The sequence below is a fragment of the Mixophyes fleayi genome, chromosome 8 (assembly GCF_038048845.1).
Source record: "Mixophyes fleayi isolate aMixFle1 chromosome 8, aMixFle1.hap1, whole genome shotgun sequence".
NCBI lineage: Eukaryota > Metazoa > Chordata > Amphibia > Anura > Limnodynastidae > Mixophyes > Mixophyes fleayi.
In genome coordinates this window covers 27,855,831-27,874,395 of record NC_134409.1, presented here as the reverse complement: position 1 = coordinate 27,874,395, position 18,565 = coordinate 27,855,831, and the positions used below count along the sequence as shown (strand labels likewise).

Sequence of the window (18,565 nt, the reverse complement as noted above, 5' to 3'; positions counted from 1 at the left end):
AATACTAGACCTTCTTCGTGGATCAATGGGTCCAGCGATAACTCCTTACTTAACCTCTATGGAAGTGCCTCTTGCTGAAGGCCAGATAAGGATCCAGCCAGGCACAGGTCAGGTCCCATACAGCTGGCTAGGTCCCACCCGAGTTCCCCTGGCTTACTTATCGAAGTCTGGATAAGTTGAACCAAACTGTGCGTCCTCCTTATTACCCTGCTTTAATCACGGTGGCTCTTCAGGACAGCCTCACATTGTTGGACAGCTGGTTATCGGGGGCGCTGTTCTAGCGTGAGCAAAATGATAAACAGCAAATAAAAAGTCTCTTATCACTGCGAAAAGTCACAATAATGGATGCCAATTAACATGAAGAAAATGCGTTGCTTGATAATTCGTCCCCCAGGCCTTAAGTTTGCCAACTTCTAATGCCCTTTGTTTTTGGCACTCGCTTATGCCCCTGGGGCTCTTAATTCTTAGTGAATACCAGTTCTTTAACTACAGTACTACAACTCTAATTATCTTCCTACCCCAAAGTTTCACTCTCTAAATCAAACAGGATTTCAGTCAAGTAATTCTTGATTTTTCTTTTTCAGTCGTGGGAGATGGTCTTTATATTTTGTTTTACAATACATTTCTTTCATTTCTATCTCACAGAAGAAAGTTCTTGTGCCAAAATAAAATAATTTCCCTCACATTCATCCTTCATGTAGTGTTTCTTGCATGTTTCCTCCTCATCTTCTTGTCCATCAAGAGAATATTTATTTTTAATTATTTTTATTACCTCTTTGTCAAGGTACTTTTCTTTTTTCATTATTTTCTACATGGTTATATTCCCTTGTTATTGTGTTGTGTCATACATCAGAAAGAATTGGGGGAGATTAATGGAGATTACAATGGGGGCAGCATCCAGCAGTCAACTTGCCAACTGGGCACCACTTGTAAAGACAAGCCTAGAGTAGGATTTATTTCGAAGAAGAACAGTGTGAAGTGGGTTCACTGAAACGTAGCTCATATTAAACAGTACAAAACAATGGAAGTAATGGCTCAGACGCCAGTTAAAACCTGGAGAAAATGCAGAAAGCATAGAGATGGAGCTGTACCAAGCAAAGGGGGTTAAATGTAACATAATGAAAGAGATACTCTGAAATCGCCTGCTAATTAGCAGTGGAAGTAGATAGAGTCATTATCAGACTGTTCAATTAGAATTATATCTTCTTGCATGAACGATGCAATAGTTTCACACAGTGAAGTGTCATCTGCAACAGCTGTTAATGTGCTTTGAAATTAGTACAACTTTTTTGGCATAAACAGTTTTGTAGGGTTAATTACGTAATCTTACGGATCTTCTACAACTACAACAATTTGTCTGATCATGCGACACCCAACTGGTATAGTGGGTGTCACATCGTCATATAGAGGTCCATCCTTACTGGCGTTTGCTCAGGACTGCAGCTGTTGTGGACCAAAACAGGATGTGACGATTGGGCAAGATTGTGAAAAACAGAAAGTTGTCTGATGGTTTTTCTCCAAGTATGGCCTACTATAGCACCACATTGTTGAGAGATACGGGTAACTTGCAGGTAATCTGCATTTTAAACACAAGCTGGGCTAAAGGCAATGCTCTTGATTACTGGGAAACTGTTAATGAAACTTGGGCTAAAAATTAACAAAGCCATTTGGTGGTCACACATCTAAAATTCCCAGCTGCGAGAGGCAAAATCAAAGTGTTCTAAGGATTATACATCAGAATGTAGAATATAAAGCTATCCAATGTGAGAACCAGTAACCCTCTTTACATCTAGGCCTATTTGTGAAGGATGAACAGAAGAAAAGGAGATTAATTTGGAACACGCTTTTGTTACTGTGTAAAACTATAGCAACCGCAGTGGCTGAGAGATCTAACTTAATAGCCAATGACATTGCCAATGGAGGCTGCAATGCCTTCTTTACTGCTACTGTTTAGAAGGATAGTCCTTCTTTAATCTTCCATAATTAGTCTTTCTACAAGGATTGCTTCTTATTGGAAAACATTTGGAAAAAAAAAGTGCCTTCGTGTTTCCAAGTGTAGGCCGCGAAAAGGTGCACATTGCCATTCAGAGTAAATATCCATTTGTAGATCCAGAAGGCTTTTCAAAGGAATCCAATGCTCATTGTATTGTACACTAGCTGAGATCATAGCTCTACTACACTCTCATAATGAAAAGGCATTAAGCTGGCAGCGCTGGACACAAAAGATCAATCATTTTCTTCTAGCTTCTTAAATCAAAATAAGAGATCATAAATTACTGTATCAAACATATATATATTGCAAAAGGCAATGTAGTATTTTTCTTTGTAAATCATAGCAGCAATCCAGCCCAAACTGAGAGATGGGGTTCCCCCACCCAAAGCAACATAAACATTTAGAGCAGTCACACAGCAGCTTAGAAAACTTGAGAGCAAAACCTCTTGGCTTATAAACGACATCTCTGGCTCTGAACTTCCTTAGTCTGCAACAAACTAGTTTTCTGATTTTTCAAAACACTAAATATGTTATTATACATGACAGATGGTTTGCTAAATTTTAGGGTAGGTTTTAGATTATGATGAGTCGACGGTTCTGGACTTAAAGAACTTTATGGTTTTGGTTATGCGTAGTGATGGTCATCCTAATGACTGCTTGACATTTTTAAGTGTTATACTTTAAGCCTTGCCACTTTGTTGAGCGCCTGTACAGTGTATCTCACATGCAGCAACAAAGTTCCCATGCAGCTTTTTATTTCCTTGGTTTCATGTAAGGATATATTAAAGGAACAGAAGTCAATGTTCCCTTTGTGCTACATATTGTTAAATATATGGCAGTGTGGGTAATGAATCTATAAAAATGTAACTGTGTTTATTTGTTTTATTGCTGTAAAGTCACAGTTCGCAGGACTACCATGCTTCCACAAGACCCCTACACAGCAGCTAGTACTCACTTAAAGGAGGTTTCCAACATTTATTTTAAATATTAAACTCTCCTATATCAGCTAATTCTCCCTTCTGCTCCACGGGAGGTTTCTGTCCTCCCTGAGCTCGCCTTAGGACCCTTCGTTACGGTTTGACAGGTGTACCGCCCCAGTCAAACTCCCCACATGCCACTGTCCTCGGAGCGGACAAAGGCAGAATAATTTTGAAAATCATTGTTTCCAAACAAATGCCCAAACATTCTGATAATTCAAGGGGGAGAGCTATTTTAATGGCACAGATACCACTATCAGGTGTTTAGTGACAATATAGCTACTTAAAGTTTTACAACATTTTTTACATACAAAAAAAAAAACATGTTTAAACATGTTGTACATGATTTTGGTGTTGATGTCAATTTAAACAACCCAAAGTATTGCTATTTATCAGTCTTGCTTTATAATGTGACAGGAGTATTGTATTACCACTTGGTTTCTACTTGTTTCTTACCCAAAAATATATGCTGGGTTAATAATGTAGCTCTGTTGTAACAATCTATTTTAGAACTAATAGGACCTGTTTGTTAGGTGTAATGTATGTGATTCTCTTGCCTACCTTCTTCCTCTTCAATTGATGTTGGAATGTCTCTATTTGAGCTGATAATCCTAGACAGGCCACTGGAAAGAGCAGAAAATATTCGACGGTGAAGGAATCCACGTTGTCCGGAATCCACGGAGTGTATACGCCTCATGGAAGGATGGTCTGGGTGGCTTCTCCATGATGCTGGACCAGAAGGCTCAGATGATGACCTTTCAAAAGTAACTCGTCTCACCCCTTGACCAAAATGTGCTGCACTCCCGTTTATTTCTTGAGATCTCCTTAAGTCCAGAGTCTCGTTGTCACCATGGACCCTGCGTACATGGGTAAATTCGGGCTGATGCTTATTTTGTTTTATAACTGGACGAAGAAGAGATGGCTCCCCATAATTTGCTCTGGTGTCGATTCTGTTAACAGACTGGCTTCTCTGACTTGCAAGGCTTTTACCAAAAAAAGAAAGTCCAAAAAAAGACCGCTTACCCTTTACACGGTAACGCCACCGATAGTTATGTAATCCACCATTTTCTTCCTTGCTGTCCACTCCAACTGGTGCTGACATGGATCTTTCAATCACAGGATGATGTGACTTTGTCTGTTTCCTAAACCGGTTTATCCTCTCCATACTGTCAAATACATATAATTCTGCACAAATGCCTCCTCAATAATCTGTGAGTGCCTTACTAACATTTCTACGCCGTGTAAAATCCATTTTACTGTATTAAACAATCGCTTGACATGAGAGTGTAGACTTGTGCTACGCAGCCATCATCTGCCTTGAACCCACGCCGTTTGCTCCCACTAGAGAAGCACCAGCCTCTTTAAAAACCATCACTTCCTGAGCAAACCTTTTCTGCTAAAGGTCTGCAGGAAATGACTACAAAAGAAAATTGCAGAACCACTGACAGTCATGCAAAGCCTAGCTCAGTTCTGCATTATGTGAATCCTATGGCGTAAAAATAATAAAAGCATTCAAGCTTAAAACCCACACTAAAATTAAAACTTTAACTTTTTTTCCACAAGTTGTGTTAAAATGAAAGGTTAAGCACAACGTAACTTGTTATGCTGAAAATAAACACCTACAAACATATTAGAACTAGGTAGGCACATGCAGAAGCTATGCTGATAATGATCAGAAAATGGAGACCGATTAGGATATCATCTTCACATATATATATATATTTTGAGATTACTGAAGAATTATTTGCCATACGCTAGTGAGCAACACGCTGAATACAAATATTTTAATCTAAAAGATGGAAAAATATAGAACACACTGGGGATGCATTTTATGTAATGAACATCTGTTCAAATGTCATAAACCCTATTTCTTACCCATGGTGCTGGAAGTCAGATCATGGTACACGCATATCTCAGGGGAATTACAAATGGACGGGGCTGTGTTGTGCTTTCTGCAGTATAACACAGCGCATATCACAGCTAATTTACATCAAACGTTATTGGAAAAAGAGTGAGGATATAAACTAGTTGCTTATTACTTAGCCAAGTGAGTGATTTGCTGCACTAAATACCGCTTCATCTGTATTATATACCTACCCACACCTTTATATAGTATACCATAACAATACACTTTGGTTTGTGCATTTTGATTTTCTCTTTGGGCAGAACTGGAAACCAGCAATTCAAAAGACAACTTGTATAAGGAACCCAGCGATTCTCACTGAACATTATAATGTAATGATGTTAGATAAATCATTGCCACCCATTGAGTGTATATACAGATTGTAGTTAGGGAATGCATGGACTGAAGTATAATTACAGATTCAGCACTGTATGGAACATTAAGCCTGCTCTGCTCTCTATCTAACTTTCCTGCTTTACATTTATATAAATCCATGGAAACTGCATATCGGGGGGGGGGGGGGGGGGGGGCGGGGTGCCGACATCTTCCCCGCATCCAACCTCAATCTTCCCCTCCTCACCTTACTGTTAAATAATGAGAAATATCTGCGCATGTGTAATTCATAGCACATGGGTGCGCGGTATGTCTTCTTCAATGCTAATTGTGGATCTATTCACAATGTCTATTTCTTACACAAACATAAAACATAATGATGCAAGAACAGAACCGATTATATACATTAACATGTATGAGAGAAGTCTGGCTTACTATATATGGTGCAAGCCAATGGAATACAAATAGCCATTTGAATTATGCTGCTGCTATTTGAGCATAGATACATTTCAACTCATATTACAAGAAAACACAGCAGGGTAAAATGTATTGATCTACACACACAGGGATATTTATAAAACTACTTTGTGAGAGAAATCTTTTGCAATAATGATCCCATATCTAAAGCAGGAAGCGCATAAAATGTTAATTTTCTGAAACCATGCTGTGTGAGAAACAGACTTACTGGGAAAAGGATTACAATCTTTAAAAGTAACGCTTGCAAATAAAACTGGTGCAAATAATGCACTTTTTCCTATGCCAGGTTAGACCTGGGGGTATATTTACTAAAAGGAGGATTTGAAAAGTGGAGATGTTGCCTATAGCAACCAATCAGCTGAAGTCTGTTACAACTGCACAAAAACTCAGTTGAAGTCTGGTTATAACAACTTACTTTAGCAAAGTTCCAAGACGACTCTTGATTCAGAAAGGCTACATGTTATCTCACATTATGATTTTACCCTGCAAGTATGTCTAAAAGGACATTGTAATCAGACACCCTCTAATATCTTTTTATTTGCAAGAACATACCGGACAACAGTATAGTGTAGGATTCTATATCAGATCCTAGATTACAATAATCATAGTCATCAGTGCAATTAAAAATATATTGATATTTTCAATACAATATTAGCAATATTTAATGAGGATATGTCCTGTAGTAACAGTCCGCCTCCCACCAACTACAGTGACAGTTACTTGATAATGATTGCGAGACCACACCAATAATTGAGATATTGTAAGTGCAGGAGGTGTGTAGTGAACGCAGCACCTGATTGGATGTTCGCGACACCCGATCACAATCACTACACATTTCCCTTCTACAGTTTTGAATCTCCAGCCATGAAACTTGTATTCTATCTTCATGCGTGGTTTAGTGGTAATTATCTGATAGAGGTCAGGATCCCAAGGGAAAGAAGGGGGCTGCAACAGTAAGACAACAAAGTAGCAAGACATTTGTATTAAGCTTTTAATACTGATCAACACAGGGACATTCATATCTGACAGACTAATTGTTTAAAAATATAAATAAACCAATTATTCTATCAAGTTGGGCAGCGATTTAATTACTGCAAACAAACAGACGTAGAAATGCCAACGTTTCTCTGATTGTAAATATATAGCTATCAACATATCTATAGCTATATCTATCAATATCTCTATATATAATATAATATTTAGTAACAGGACATAATCCCCATTTAAGGCTACAACACAACAGTAGTTACTGCCAGCAGTAACATAGTCCTACACCAGGTGTTCTGTGCCCTCATTACAAATCACATGACAAATTACATACAGGTGTCCAATGCTGAAAAAAGGATTTAATACAAAGAAGAAGAAAAAGAAAAACAATTTCTATCTAAATATATATTATATATATTTTTAATCAGCACTCTCATAATTTCTCTTTTCTTTGTTAAATTTTTAATTATTATTTATCTACTAGCGCCCAAAACATTTTCCTTCATTATTGTTATAGCTCACTGTCTGGAAAAAGCAATAAATGAACCTCAATGGATTAAAATGAAAAAAATAAAAAGTACCAACACCTTTGAAAGACTGAAATGATGTTCTTGCTGTGCAGAAAATGCCCATGTGCTATGGAGGCAGACATATTTAGTTTGTCAGAATTAAACAATTAGCTCAGCTGAGGCAACAAGAAAAAAATCCATTAGAATTCAAATAAAAAATGACAACTTCAGTACCGTAATCTACCATAATATAGCTCATTTGCATATCGTTAGTAACTACACTTTTTTCAGGTTAATTTCATTTGTAGCTAATGGAAGCTCAGAGCATACAGAAGGCAGTGATCCTGACTCCAGCTAGTACTCCTCTCCTTAGACGCTTATGACTCACTACAAGGGTAGACCCCTGGGTATATATATTGGGGTTATGATGAGCTCATAATGTCAGTATTTAATTGGATATATTTAGTAGATGTCAGATTATATTACAGCTCACAGAGCTCCCCAAATCATGTTAATTGCTACCAGCAGATGTTCACATGGTTGGGAAAACAAAAGCTTCTATGAGGATTTCATTTTAATACCATTCAAGGCATTGGTGCCTAGTGATTTACAGGAATGAAAAAGGACCAAAGTACTTGGCTATTGGAAAGCACAAAGGTCAAACGATTGCTCAGCTTTTATTTATTAGACATTGTGTTAAAACCAGATATAAAAATGCAAAAAGCACTGAATAAAATACTATAGTTGATGAGCTAATAATTAGCCACTGATCCTAAATTTATCAGAAGCTGACATTCAATATAACATTATCTCTCTAAACTTCATTAATGTTGGGTTATGCATTCTGGGTGTCCACTTTCATGACAGAAAGCATTTACAAACATTGACTTATAATATTATTACCTACATTTTACATTGGGTTATATTTTAAGCTTCAGTTTGGAAAGTAAAACAATGTGGTTACAGAGTATCCACTTCTCCATTCAACAAAGCGTGTTGTGGATCTGTAAACGTGAACGAACAGTAACTACTAATGTACAGGTTGTAGTGACCACACCGTAGACGAGGAGCTGCATAAAAATGGAAAATATCATCCCATGGGTGACTTAAGAAAGGAAACGAACTACTGCCATTACATCTACTATCCCTTTCCCAGCAATGAGGCAGGCGTCGTCTTTTTTAAACTAATAGAAAGCCATTTCATCTGTCTCCTCCTTCCTGGTTGCATAGAATATCATTGAAGCAGGAAATGTCAGAAGCAAGGGGTGGGGCCAACAATAAACAACTAAATACCATTTCAGAAACAAATAGGTTTTGCAGCAGCTGCATTATGAAACAAGTTTTGGGGGACAATAAATTTAAGTAAATTTATAAATCAAAAATGTTCTTGCTGCAAAGGTCTTAATGTGTGGTATTTATCTAGCTGGTAAACACTTAATACAATATATGGCTTCTGAACTGCACACAACTCATATACAAAGGTGTATGATAGTTTGTGATCGGAATAAGAGGGGCTCCATTTAAGTTGCTACATCAGGAGCAGGATGGCTAAGCATAACCCTCATAGACAGCACAATATCTAGTTTTATTTATTATAATGAAACAGAATGTCAATCTATGATGGCAACCTGTGCTATTTGGGGACGCCCATATCAGTTTTTGTAAGGACTATTACCAGAATGTCATTCCTGCCAATAGTCTTTGTTCTGGTGAGATTATCCAGAGTCCCAGAACCCAAAGGGGGCGTATCTGTGTGTGTGGGTGTGGCCATAGGGTGTGCGGTATGCGGGTGTGACCATAGTTGTGTGGATCTGAGTGGAGTTTGGAAATGTAAGTGTGTGACTTGTGAAAATCATGGCTGGGGATTGTGTTTGGACTTTACTTTTTAACATGTTGGGAGGTACAGAATTCAGCACGCACCTCTAAGGGCTCTGACAGATGGGAGAGACAGTTGGTAGAGGTTTGTAGTCAGGACTGAAGAGAGAGGCTATGATGAAAGTTGGCAGACTTTAGAAAGAAAGCAAGAAACTGCAGCCACACACTACTACGTCAGCTGCCACCAGGGCCGGATTAAGGGAATGGAGGCCCCTGGGCTAAGGGGGCCTCCATTCCCCCGTGATCCGAGCTGCCCCCCCGCACATACCTCCTTCTCCGGCGCGCTGTACTCTCTTTACTGAGGAGATCACGTGAGAGTGAGACTCACGAGATCTCCTCAGTAAGGAGACTACAGCGCGCCGGGGAAGGACCGCAGTGAAAGTGCTCAGCAGCACTGATCGCGCCGGTGGCGCCCCCGCCCCCGACCGATCAATACTGCTGCTGAGCACTTTCAAGGGCCCCCTGGATGCCATAGGCCCCTGGGCTGTAGCCCAGTTAGCCCTATGGTTAATCCGACCCTGGCTGCCACATGACCATTTAAACAACAGCTGGCATATTATCCTCCCTATCACACCACTAACTCACATGATATATCAGATAATGAAGTAAGATATGTGCACCATGACAAGTCTGCAGTTGTAGACCCTAAGACACCATTTTCATGATATATCAATACATTTTAAATTCTATTTAAATGCTAAAAGCTATCACTGTATATCTCAAGCAGTCAATTTCTATACTAATTGTGAAACAAATGAGGAACTTGTGGGGAGCTGTATCTAGCAAACCATTTCAAAAACCAAAAGGCTAAAAATACCTAAGTAAAAACATAAAGGAAAACCATTTAACCTCAAGATAAGTGAAACTGTACAAAGTTTGTGACGTACTTGTCCTCTGTCTATAAGTCTTTCACATTAACAAGTAAACACAAAGAAATAATGTTATTATAGTTTTACTTTTAATATGTGTTTTATTTAATGAAGGTGCTCAGACCCTAATCTCCTGCCTGTCTGTAATGTACCCAGTGTATCAGCCAATCAGAAGATCGGAATGTTCACAGTCGCTCAGAGTATTTCAGTGAGTGAGCTGAGCTGGTAGAAGGCAGTGGCCTATCAGTTGTAGAAGGCAGTGCCCTATCAGTTGTGTGACTGTGTAAGGACAGGACAGCAGGTGGCAGTGTCATTATTTGCAAGAGGACAATGTAGGCAGCAGGGAGCCACAGATGAGAGTTTATTAGTGGAAGAAACCTAATAGCAGAGTAGTGACTTACACGGTGGAAGTCTTGAATAATCAATGTTAGGGTACAGAAAAGTGTAATTTACAAGTGAGTGCATGTAACCAATGCATCTCATCCACAGCTCCATATTACTCAATCAATTTAAAACTCGCAAACACTGTAACATCCAGTTAGTACGGTCATAGCTTCGAATTACGTCCATCTTATTAGTGAAAGCACCTTGAAAGTGGTGGATGGCTTAAACATGTATTTGCAAATGTATTCAACTATAACGTACCCTTTTGTTAATTATTATTTATTATTTCATATTTAGATTGGGGTTATTTTGCTAGCTGGCTGCTGAGGGGTCATGTTCCTTTGTATTTATAATTCATTAGGACCCAGTGACATCACAGGGGCACACAGTCTCTCTCAGTAATGAATTAATAAGCTGGATTTTTAATGAATATTGATTCAGCATGCAAAATGTTCGTTTTCATTGTGTAGGTGACTATTAAACTTTAAACTACACAGAACCCTTTATATAAATAGGTCAATGGTCAGAACGGAACAACATAACACATTTGGCGGTGGGATTATGCAATAAGGATGTGTGAAGACAAATCTTCAAGAAATATACTCTTATAATGAGGCATTTAAATAACCAGTATGGCATGAACCATTCCTTCCTGGCTCCCAAACCAGCACACTGATGCCATAAATAGATTACACTGGTATAAGACAGGACTGCAGATAGAGACAGGACAGTTAAGAGCCTGCTGTCTGCAACATACACAAGGCCAGTTCTATAAATAAATCAATTGTTTACATAGGCTTAAGTTGTGAATGCTAAAAACATCCAGCTACTGTATACTAATCATTAGAGGACATCTGCTTCCCCTGCACTGTTTCCTGTGGGCAAGGACCACCTCACCCCAGTTCATGTAAACAGACACACCTGACACATATAGAGGAATGCTTCATTACATGATCAATCCAAGAGATCTCAGATCATCTAAACAAAGCCAGGACATTGAAATTCACTAGTCTGAGATGCTGGTCACCATATTGTGTGTGGAGAACATCTTCCCGTTTGCATTACATATTTTTCGTGTGCAAAAAAACGAAAAAGGTGAATTTTTTAAAAACATTAAAAGGCTTTGCAAATGCTGGTTTGTGATTTCACACATCTAACTTCACTTTTTATCCGTGAGCCACGATGGACGCTTCTGTGGGTCAGTCAACATTTGCGTTATCTGAATGCGAAAGTTGGGAGTTTAAGGCATGTGCCCTGCTATATGCAGATCAAGCACAAATGTGGGTATATTTTGGCATGTATGTGCAATAAAGAGATTTGGTGTGGCACAGTAATATTTTAATGGTATGAAGTAAGGGCACATTTGAAGGGGATTGGATTGTGCCTTGCAAATGAAATGCATTTTGCACCTTGCAGTTGACTTTTGCAGACAAACTTTTCCAGGCCAACTTTGAAAACTTTCATCACACAAAAGTGATATGTTATAAAAGACATGTTTTGCTCTATTTTTTGTATGCCAATATTACTGTATTTAGGTTCTGTGCTGCAGAATCTGTGGTGCCTTATAGAAACAATTTATTGTAGATTTTTTTCTCAATTAGTTGTGAAGGTGGCAATTTACATTATTGCAAATGTACTTTTTTTTATATTTGTATGTATTTTGTATGTAAATGTATTGATTTCAGAGACAGTATGTCATTTTTGGGTTTTCTATAGGAAGTCCCAAGTATGCATATGAGTGGAGGGGATGTGTTTTTGCAACTGTCTGGAGTCAGGTAATCTCATGTTAATTAGACCTTTTCATCACTGAATGACCAACATGTCTGTTGAGCCTGGAAGCACAGTGGGGGTAGTTACACACATAGGAAATCTACTAGTCTAAGACTCAGGATGCAAGTGATCACAGATTAATGTGAGTTTTGCAGGTTAAATTGTGTTAAAAGCAAGATTAGAGAAAATGTTATATCCTGAGGTAAAAATTTAATATAAAACCTCAGATGCTATAGTGCCGCTAGCAGCAATGTAAAAAGGTGTTAAAACCCTCCAGACGGAGTTATGTATGGGCTGCATGAAGCACAAGGATTGGTTAGAGGGGCAGGAGGCTGAAATACCTCCTACCTGGGTATCTGTGTAAATCTGTATAAAAAGCGGACTGTTTGACCAGGTAATTACTTCATCTGTAACTCCTGAAAGATCACTAGTACCACAGATTAGTGTAACTGTCCTTATTAGGACTACATGAGCTAATGAAACATCACTGCTTGAAGATCCTGCTTTGACAACTACTTACCTGTACTGTAATTCTGGTGACCTACAGATTAGACCACTCTAATCTGTTATCCAGCTGTTCTGAGGTTGGAAACCCAATGTCTAGTACCAACGCTCTGCCCACTACCCTGCAGGTCTGGCCAGTGTGGTAGGCCAGGGGGAACCATCCACAACCCTAATTTGAAAAGAAGAGGTCAGGTGTATCAGCCAGGTGGCCAGTAAGCGGTTCTAGGTACCAGTGAAGGAGCCTAGTTGTGGCAGCAGCAAAACTCCCTCCTACTGAGATTAGGATGTGCATTTAGGATAAAGAGAAGGGGAAGGTGCAAAGGCAAGCACAGCTGGTCCCCAGCAACACACGGACAGGGTGGCATAGGAGGTCCACCCTGTCACAAACAATGATGATTAACGACAGTCTTGATGCCCTCTCATGCTCATAAGAAATAAATAAAGCAGAGAGCTATTTGCGTAGAAAAATGAAACTAAATCAATGCAGGGAGTGTAGTAGGACGGACATTGAAGTGACATTTCCAAATTCAACCATGTGCATTATCAGATGATCGAGCATATTTGGAGTTCTGTATTATAAGGGATCATCATACTCCCACATAATATAGATTATCAGGATATTTATTACAAGTCACCTTGGTGTTCCAACCTAGGCTTGAATTGGGCATCAGAAAACTTTGGCAAAAACCAGAAAAGCCACCCCCAAAGCTGAGCTGATTTGTTCCACTGGGACATTGTGCTGTAAGAAATGGGCATGGCTGGTTCAACGCCATATTCATGTGTGTAACTTTGGCATGGAGAGAAACAATTGCCCCCTAGACATATAACAAAAAACATAAATTCGTTTCATACACAAATGTGCCCCAAATAGTAACAAACTTGAAATGACAGTGCTTAAAAGAGTTTCATACCCCCTCCCCCAAACACACACTATTCAACTGTGTCACTGATCACTGATCAATTAATACCAATCAGACAGCAGCAGAAAGTTCCATGGTCTATGGGATACATGGGATGTAAAATCTAAACAAGCTTGTTTCATTAGGAAAGTTTTTCCATCTCAGATTTATTCTGTTTAACGGTCAGTAAAATCAGAAGAAGAAAACAAGCCTACACTCACTTTATTAATTCATTTTGAAGCCCACTTTTCCAGTAAATACAAGAATACACAGACAACTATTGATAGCAAAGCAACTGCCGAAATGCCAAAGATTATAGGACTTAATTTAGGAATATAGAAGGGCATAAAGAGTTTATTAGAGTGTTCAATTATTCAGGGCTGTAAACCATCTCATTCCTCGGAGCAGCTGTTCTCAACTGTTGACCCATACAGAACACTGGATACACTGCCGATACACAGTACTCTTCCTTACCCACATCTATGTCAGGTCACTGGTACAGACAGCACCAGAATACATAGCATGATATCCTGCCCGAAAGCCATCCAGAGCATGAACCTAGGGCAAGGAATTCTCTCTTACTTCCTAGCAGCAGCAGAGACTGTCATTACACCAGAAGAATCATCATATCCAAGGACTGCTAAGGGTCTGGTCTCCTGAACTGTGCAGGTCCTAGACAGCGCACTCCGTGTTTCTACTACTTTACTCTTTAAACAAAATGATTAGGGTTGCATTGTACCATTCAAAGAAGCTGCTGTGCACCAAATCTAATTCATCTTTTAAATAAGGTTGAGAAATGGAGTACCTATTTTTTGATTAATTTCTTCAACAAAAAGATGACACCAGGCCAAAAAAACTCCTAGAGAGAGGTAGAATTGCAGACGACGTAGCGCGCAATTGCGGTAGGAATCTCCACACATTTTTCATGGGGTGTAGGGAAAAAGGAGCGGAGATTCCAGCCAGAACAATGGCTCAATGTGTCCCTGCAGACACCTCGCGCCAAATTGAATCTTTCGCTAGACTTTTAAAAAGTAAAAAAAAATAAAAAAATACTATATTTACAGATTTGCCCCTGGAACCCATCTTATTGCCAGAAAAAGTGTTGAACAGTAGTCCCAATACCAGCTGATAAATACTACAACTGGGATGTTTAAGAGTCCTTACATAGAATGGGGTGAGGTGCGTGCTCCACGAGAACAGTGACAGGATGCTCATAATTCCATTATGCAAAAATCAATAGTAGATTTCAGACCGATCGCTGCTCGCAGACTAGATGAAAGTGTCCAATTTATTACAAATCGCATATATGAAAACAAAATGAGCCCTGGGAGATCAAAACAGGAGCATTTTCCTGTGGTACGAGAGGTGTAAATAGAAACTAGAGGCAATTACGTTTTATTATGGCTTGTATAACATGCCCTTTGGTTCCATACAAGTGTGGCTTCTAGCATATTACAAATACCAAACACACTGAGAAGACTCTCATGAGAAGTGATAGGTGGCAGAGCTCCTGGGAATAGTGGAGCGTGCCATTTGCCAATTGTCATTTATTTTAGAATTGAAAAGCTCAGTAATGGATTGAGGTGCAGTGACCCATAAGGTATTTCTCTTTGTCTAATCTTTAATGCATAGAACACTTCTTTACAAGGCAACAAAAACACCACAATAATATAGCAGGTGTTACAAAAAAATGGCTATTTTAGATCACAGTTTCCCATACGGTGGTAAATGTACCCCCAACCAATGTCCAGATGGTTTCAAGGGGTGCAGTACAAATTAATGCAAAAAAGTCTATGTATAAGCAAAGGCAACACATAGAACAAAATATGCCAAGTATTACACCGTTACAAACAAACTGTTAAATTGAGGGGTGCCTAGTAAACATTTATAGATATGAAGGGGTATGTGATAAAAAAAATGATTGAGAAATCCAGCTTTATATGGATTCTATATGCTACATAATAAATACAGAGTATAAATTCTAAAGGGGTAAAGGGAGGGAAAATTTCCCTCCATGCTCCAGAGAACGAGCCCCATTGTCCTTAGAGAATACGTTTCCAGATGTTCATAGAAATGTTTTTTTTTAATCTAATTATTACATTGTTTACTTATATAGCACAACCATATTCTGCAGTGCTGTACAGAGAATATTATCCACATCAGTCCCTGCCCCACTGGCGCTTACAGTCTAAATCCCCTAATACTCGTCGTAGCTTGCGCACCATAGCGGTGTGAGCAAATATGAGCGTTACTTTTTACCGTAGTAATGGTAAAAATGTGCAGCCGCGATGTGCTGAGGAACATCACGGCCAATTGAGTTCGCCCCATAAAGCCACATCCGAGGTTCCGTTTTGTCCAATTAACCTACCAGTATGTTTTTGGAGTGTGGGTGGAAATTGGAGCACCTGGAGGAAACCCACGCAAACACGGGGAGAACATAGAAACACACAAATAAGGGCCTGCTTGGATTTAAACTCATGACCCCAGCGCTGAGTCAACTGTGCCGCTCATAATAAAAGGAGGGTTCAGGAGGATTATGCAGTAAAAATAAAAATTGTTCCCTTAAACTCCTGAAAATACATGAAACATTCTAAGCCAACACCATTTTCCCATGACGTGTACGCCAGCCAGCTGCTCTAGTAAGCAGTCACCAGGTCTCACATTCTTGTATCTCTGTATTGCTTTGCACATGCAGGTGGTGTTACCACAAATGGGTAACCGGCAGAACGCCATCCCTTTCTCCTGCTTCCTATAGACTGTCCAATTAACCACTGGCGCCTGGACGGAGCAGTTTTCCACCCTCCAGATTTGTTGGTATTTAAAATCAGAGCACAACGTCAGGAAATCCTGACAGCGAGCTGCCTGCAGATAAGCTGCCTTCTAGAAAACACTGGCAAAACAAGCCTACAATCCTCCAGGGGATCGTAAAGTCTTCAAGCCCAGCAGCACCAACACAATGTCTCCACTAGTGACTAAGGAATAAAAACAAAACAATCAGATCTTTCTTTGTGACGAACAGAATTACTGTTACCTGCTATTTATTCGCAAAATTACTGGAATTACAATTTATAAAACGGAGGAAGGAAAAAAAAAAAAAAAAAAAAAAAAAAGCTTTATAGGCAGATTTTTACATTTTTACAAAAGAGGAATTAAGAAAAGAAAAAGTACTACAGTGCAACAAAAAAAAACATAAAAAGGAATATACGCACACAAGTATTTCAAGTGGACCAAACAAACAGGGGGGGGGGGGGGGGGGATTCTCCACAATAATATCTTAATTACTGCTCTATTACTGCAAGTTACCCTCTACCACTGTGCTGTATGGTCAGAGATGTCTTCAGTTGAAGGGAATGAAAATCACCATCATTTATTTATATTGCGCCACTAATTCCGCAGTGCTGTACAGATCAGTGTTCTCCCCAGCACCTATTTCCCAGGTGCTCCACCCAGCTGTTGTTACTTGCCACATCCGGCTCTTGGAGCCCAACAGAGTTCTTTTATAATAGAATAAAGCATTAGGCTATTAAAATAGGCACTATGTGAGCACTACAGCCAGCAGTGTGTGTTGGACCACTGACCACCAGTCCTGGCAGGTGTGGGCAATAACCTTCAACAATTTTCATTATTATTGTAAAGTATTACAAACTGTCTCCACCCGGCTAGCAAAATTTTCTGGGGAGAATACTGCAGAGGATATTTATCATTCACATCAGTCCCTGCCCCATTGGAGCTTACAGTCTAAATTCCCGAACACACACAATTTGATAGCAGCCAATTAACCATTTTCGAGTGTGGGAGGAAATCGGAGCACCCAGAGGAACTCCATGCAAAAACAGGGAGGACGTACAAACTCCACACAGATAAGGACTTGGTCAGGAATCGTACTCATGACCAGGCTGTCATGAGGCAGCGATGCTAACCACTAAGCCACTGTGCTGCCCATAAAGTCCTCACAGTCCTCAAAGCTTGCATTTTACGCTCTAGAATACAAAGTATTTTTTGATTCACCATAATGTCATTAATTTTAGATATTATTTAATCATCCGGAACACCCGCTTTACACCATTTAATTGCAATTGTCCATTTGGTTGCCGATAAGCTGTCCTTAATAAGCTTCCAATCGTGTTATTAATAACAATTGACCAGGGAGTGAGGATAACAGTTTTTTCACATTCCTACTTGAAGGCACTTTAATCTGTTCTCAAAACCTGCTATGGGCCAGTTCCAACAGAGAAGTACTATCAACCCTGTCAGGTCGCAACCCTGGAAAGACGAGGTAGACACGTGTCTAGCAGGTGATAGGTCATCTCATAGCCTTTACAAGGTTTATATGATAATTGTACATTTGGAAAATTTATTGCCATTTATCTTGTCCTATAGACAGGGATCTAAACCTTGATCCCAGGTCTGTGTATAAAATGTGTCAATCCCTGAAAACAGACATGCTAAAACTGGTTATAGGCAAATTATAGCTGCTTTGCCTTTGGGGTTGTGGTGGCAATGGAACGCAATGCTTGTTTTTAGGGATGGGGGAGGTCAGTCTTCAGCTAAATCTCAGTAGCCATTAAATTCCTATTGAACTAACGCAGCTAGACAGACTAGCTCAGCACATTGGCTCCACAGGTCTAAGACCCCACTTAAACCCTGACCCCTCCATCAGGAAAACTGGTTGCCTACAAACACAGGAATGGAATGCATGGGTATGATACAATGACTGGAGTGGGGACCAGGGGGATTTCTGATTATATTTTAACTTACACTCGTCCAAAATTTTATAAGAATGTGCAGTAAGTTTATGGTCTATCTTTATGTTCTCATAGGTTGGCTGTGATGATCATAGGGTGCAATGAAGAAGAAGCAACACAAAGAATCAAAATGGATCTAGGGGATCAAAGACGATTCCAAATTCAGGAAAGCAATATGGTCATAAGAAGTAAAAATCCAGATACAGGAACATCTCACCTCCAGAGCGAGGCAACTGGTGCAGAACATTTCTGGGACGTCTAGCTTTTCTGTTGTCTGAAATAGGCAGATCCAAACTGTCTCTGGAAGTCAGGAAAGGTTCCCCGCTGGATGGATTCTAGC

At 39.5% G+C, this 18,565-nt stretch overlaps 1 protein-coding gene across 6 annotated transcripts in view; it reads right to left on the bottom strand.

Moving 5' to 3' along the window:
* RASAL2 (RAS protein activator like 2) overlaps positions 1-18,565 on the bottom strand; it is a 210,693-nt gene that overhangs the window by 126,752 nt on the left and 65,376 nt on the right. For 2 of the 6 annotated variants that reach the window (XM_075182211.1, XM_075182212.1), the window contains exon 1: positions 3,532-4,309. The exons of 3 other annotated variants lie outside the window; for them this stretch is intronic. In XM_075182211.1, the coding sequence (XP_075038312.1) occupies positions 3,532-4,135 (604 nt within the window). In that variant the 5' untranslated portion in view covers positions 4,136-4,309. Of the gene's footprint in view, positions 1-3,531; positions 4,311-18,565 lie in introns of those variants that run through there. One more of the 6 variants, XM_075182213.1, reaches the window with a different exon arrangement.